Source organism: Leuciscus leuciscus (genome assembly GCF_965113295.1).
Source record: "Leuciscus leuciscus genome assembly, contig: HAP1_SCAFFOLD_557, whole genome shotgun sequence".
In the NCBI taxonomy this organism is placed as follows: Eukaryota; Metazoa; Chordata; class Actinopteri; order Cypriniformes; family Leuciscidae; genus Leuciscus; species Leuciscus leuciscus.
The window spans coordinates 3,574-5,943 of record NW_028118182.1 but is presented as its reverse complement, the minus strand read 5'-3'; the positions used below and the strand labels follow the sequence as shown (position 1 = coordinate 5,943).

Genomic DNA, 2,370 nt, shown 5'->3' with positions numbered 1-2,370 from the left:
CTCCTTTGGTGGTTCTGGATATCCTAGGTATGACCAAAAGCCTTGAATTTAGTGATCTTAAGAAGCGTGATGGATTATAGGGTGATAGAAGATCCGTTAAATAGACTGGAGCTAAGCCGTTTAGGGCTTTGTAAGTCAGTAGCAATACATAGTCTGAACAGAAACAATGTAAACTGAATAAATATGTTTAAGTGTAGTATTTGTGCAAGTAAAAACAAAGACATTACAACATATTATATAAAAAATTTATTAATCACCAGAAGTCACATGACATTCAGTTATTTTTGGCCATAGCCATATTCTTTAACGTCAATGGGGCCGACAGATGCTCTTTCCCAGCGTAGATCTGAGGAACAAATGATTAGTGAGACTAAAGCCATGCATGACAACAACAAGATAGCAGAGTTAAACCAAACCTGTAAGCAGCTGATCACTTCCACTTCTGATGCTACAAGTGGTGTCACAGCAGCCACACACCTGGTCAGAACCATCTGCAGACACCCACCTGAAAAAGAAAACAACCTCAATTAAGTTAAAGCAACTAATTACCTGTACACTTATCTAGCAGGCAACATACCCATTAGCAGAGAATGAACAAGCTTTCTGTTCAGAACTTGGAGAGGTTGCCACCTTCAAAATGCATGTGATGTAGACCTGCAGAGACAATTGTTTGTACACCATGGCAGCATATCATACAAATGGTCACATAATTACAAGACATACATACCAGCCCACTGTCTGCTTGCTGGAACCTGAACGCCTCTAGCTGAAACCCTAGCTTATCACCTTGAGTCCGGGGCATAAAGTGAGACGTGGAGCCTGTGAGCTTGGCATCAACCAGGCACCTGTGAACAGAACACAGTTAGAAGTCACGCAACCCTTCTGGAAGCTGGGAAACATGAGGTAGCACCTCTTACCCATTATTCTCAATAAAGGAGTATCTGGGGACAGAAGCAACATCAGGGACTGCAGTAGCCACGCAGCGGTCCACAAACACACGGACGGGAACATGGCTGTACAAACCCACTGATGCTTCAAGATTTATCATGTCACCCAGGAAGTACTGGTTAGAAGGTCTCTCAAATCTCCAGTCATCTGCAGAGAGAGAGAAAAAAAAAGAAGTCTTAACAGATGATTCACAAGCATACTAGAAATCTGTTTGGCCTACACCAACCAGTCATGAGCTTGAGGGAGAAGACAAAGACTTCCTCTGCAACCTTAGTTGAGGCATATGGGATCCAAGTGGGCATTAAGGCATCACTGCTCACATCAAACACTCTGTCAAGGTATAACAATCAATCCCCTTTTAGTGCAAATTATAGCATATTCTTCAATCCTGAGTTAACAAAAATCTTACCTTGGATAATGACACTCGATACCAACCACCGCAACACTGCTCCTGACAATAGGACTACCATATGATGCCTCTTGTGGGGTGTAGATAATGTTGAACTTATAAACAAGCTCATCCTCAGTCACCTAAACAGAAAGGTTAATAGAAGAACAGTCACATGGACGGTTCAGAATACCTATGATTGTCACAACAGAACCTTACCATTGATGTGCTGCTACATCCATGCAGTTCAGACTCAAAGATCAGCACTTGAGCAGAAGAATCCTCTCCAGTTGCAGTACAGCCTCCCAGTGTAAAGCCAGAGGACAACACTGGGTGCCCAGTCCCAAAGAAGTCCTTCATCACTTCCACATATAGTGAATTCTCTCCACACTGAGCAGCTACACTGTTGGCAGGAACAGGAAAAGGCAAGTCAAAAGGAACGTCTGGCTGCTGTGGCTCCTCTGGTAGACTTGGAAAGCTCCACGTCAGTTTCGCCACTGGACCCTGCAACAGCTCTTTTAATTGAACACCCATAAGATCTTGAGAAGACTTCCCAAAGTCAGTCCTGACTGGTGTCTGGACAGGAAACTGAGCGGGAAACCTTTGTGGTGCAAATACTGTGTTACTGGGAACCAAAGACATCCTGGAATCAGCCTGTCGAGAAGCTTGAGCTAATGTTCCAGGCTTAAACTCGCTTGGACTCTGATTATCTGCTGCTCCTGCTTTCCATTGTGCTTCAGAAAATCCAAGTGCAAGACTCAACACCAATCCAAAGCCAACCTGCCAAAACCCCATTATTGCCAAGCTTGTTTCAATGACACGTTAGGGTGCTACCATCCAAATTTATGCAGATGTCAATCAGAATGGCTCCACCTCTCTCGTGACAAGCATCATTTTTCTCTGCACCTGCCAATTTACTCAGTCAATATAACACAGGTGAAAGTCATTGATTCTAAATGAAGTACCATATAAGGGCATGTTATTAATAGCTAAACCAAATAATTGCTTATTTGAAATATCAAAATGATAGATCA

At 43.0% G+C, this 2,370-nt stretch overlaps 1 protein-coding gene across 1 annotated transcript; it reads right to left on the bottom strand.

The window, feature by feature from the left end:
- Nucleotides 1-256: 256 nt before the first annotated feature.
- On the bottom strand, nt 257-2,086 carry LOC309491783 (zona pellucida sperm-binding protein 3-like). Its single transcript, XM_082190813.1, has 8 exons — nt 1,556-2,086; nt 1,358-1,479; nt 1,175-1,278; nt 918-1,095; nt 728-845; nt 578-654; nt 417-505; nt 257-346 (listed from the first exon to the last, which is right to left on the bottom strand). Exons 1-8 carry the CDS (start codon nt 1,976-1,978, stop codon nt 279-281), a joined length of 1,179 nt encoding a protein of 392 aa, XP_082046939.1. The 5' UTR covers nt 1,979-2,086; the 3' UTR covers nt 257-278.
- Nucleotides 2,087-2,370: the final 284 nt, after the last annotated feature.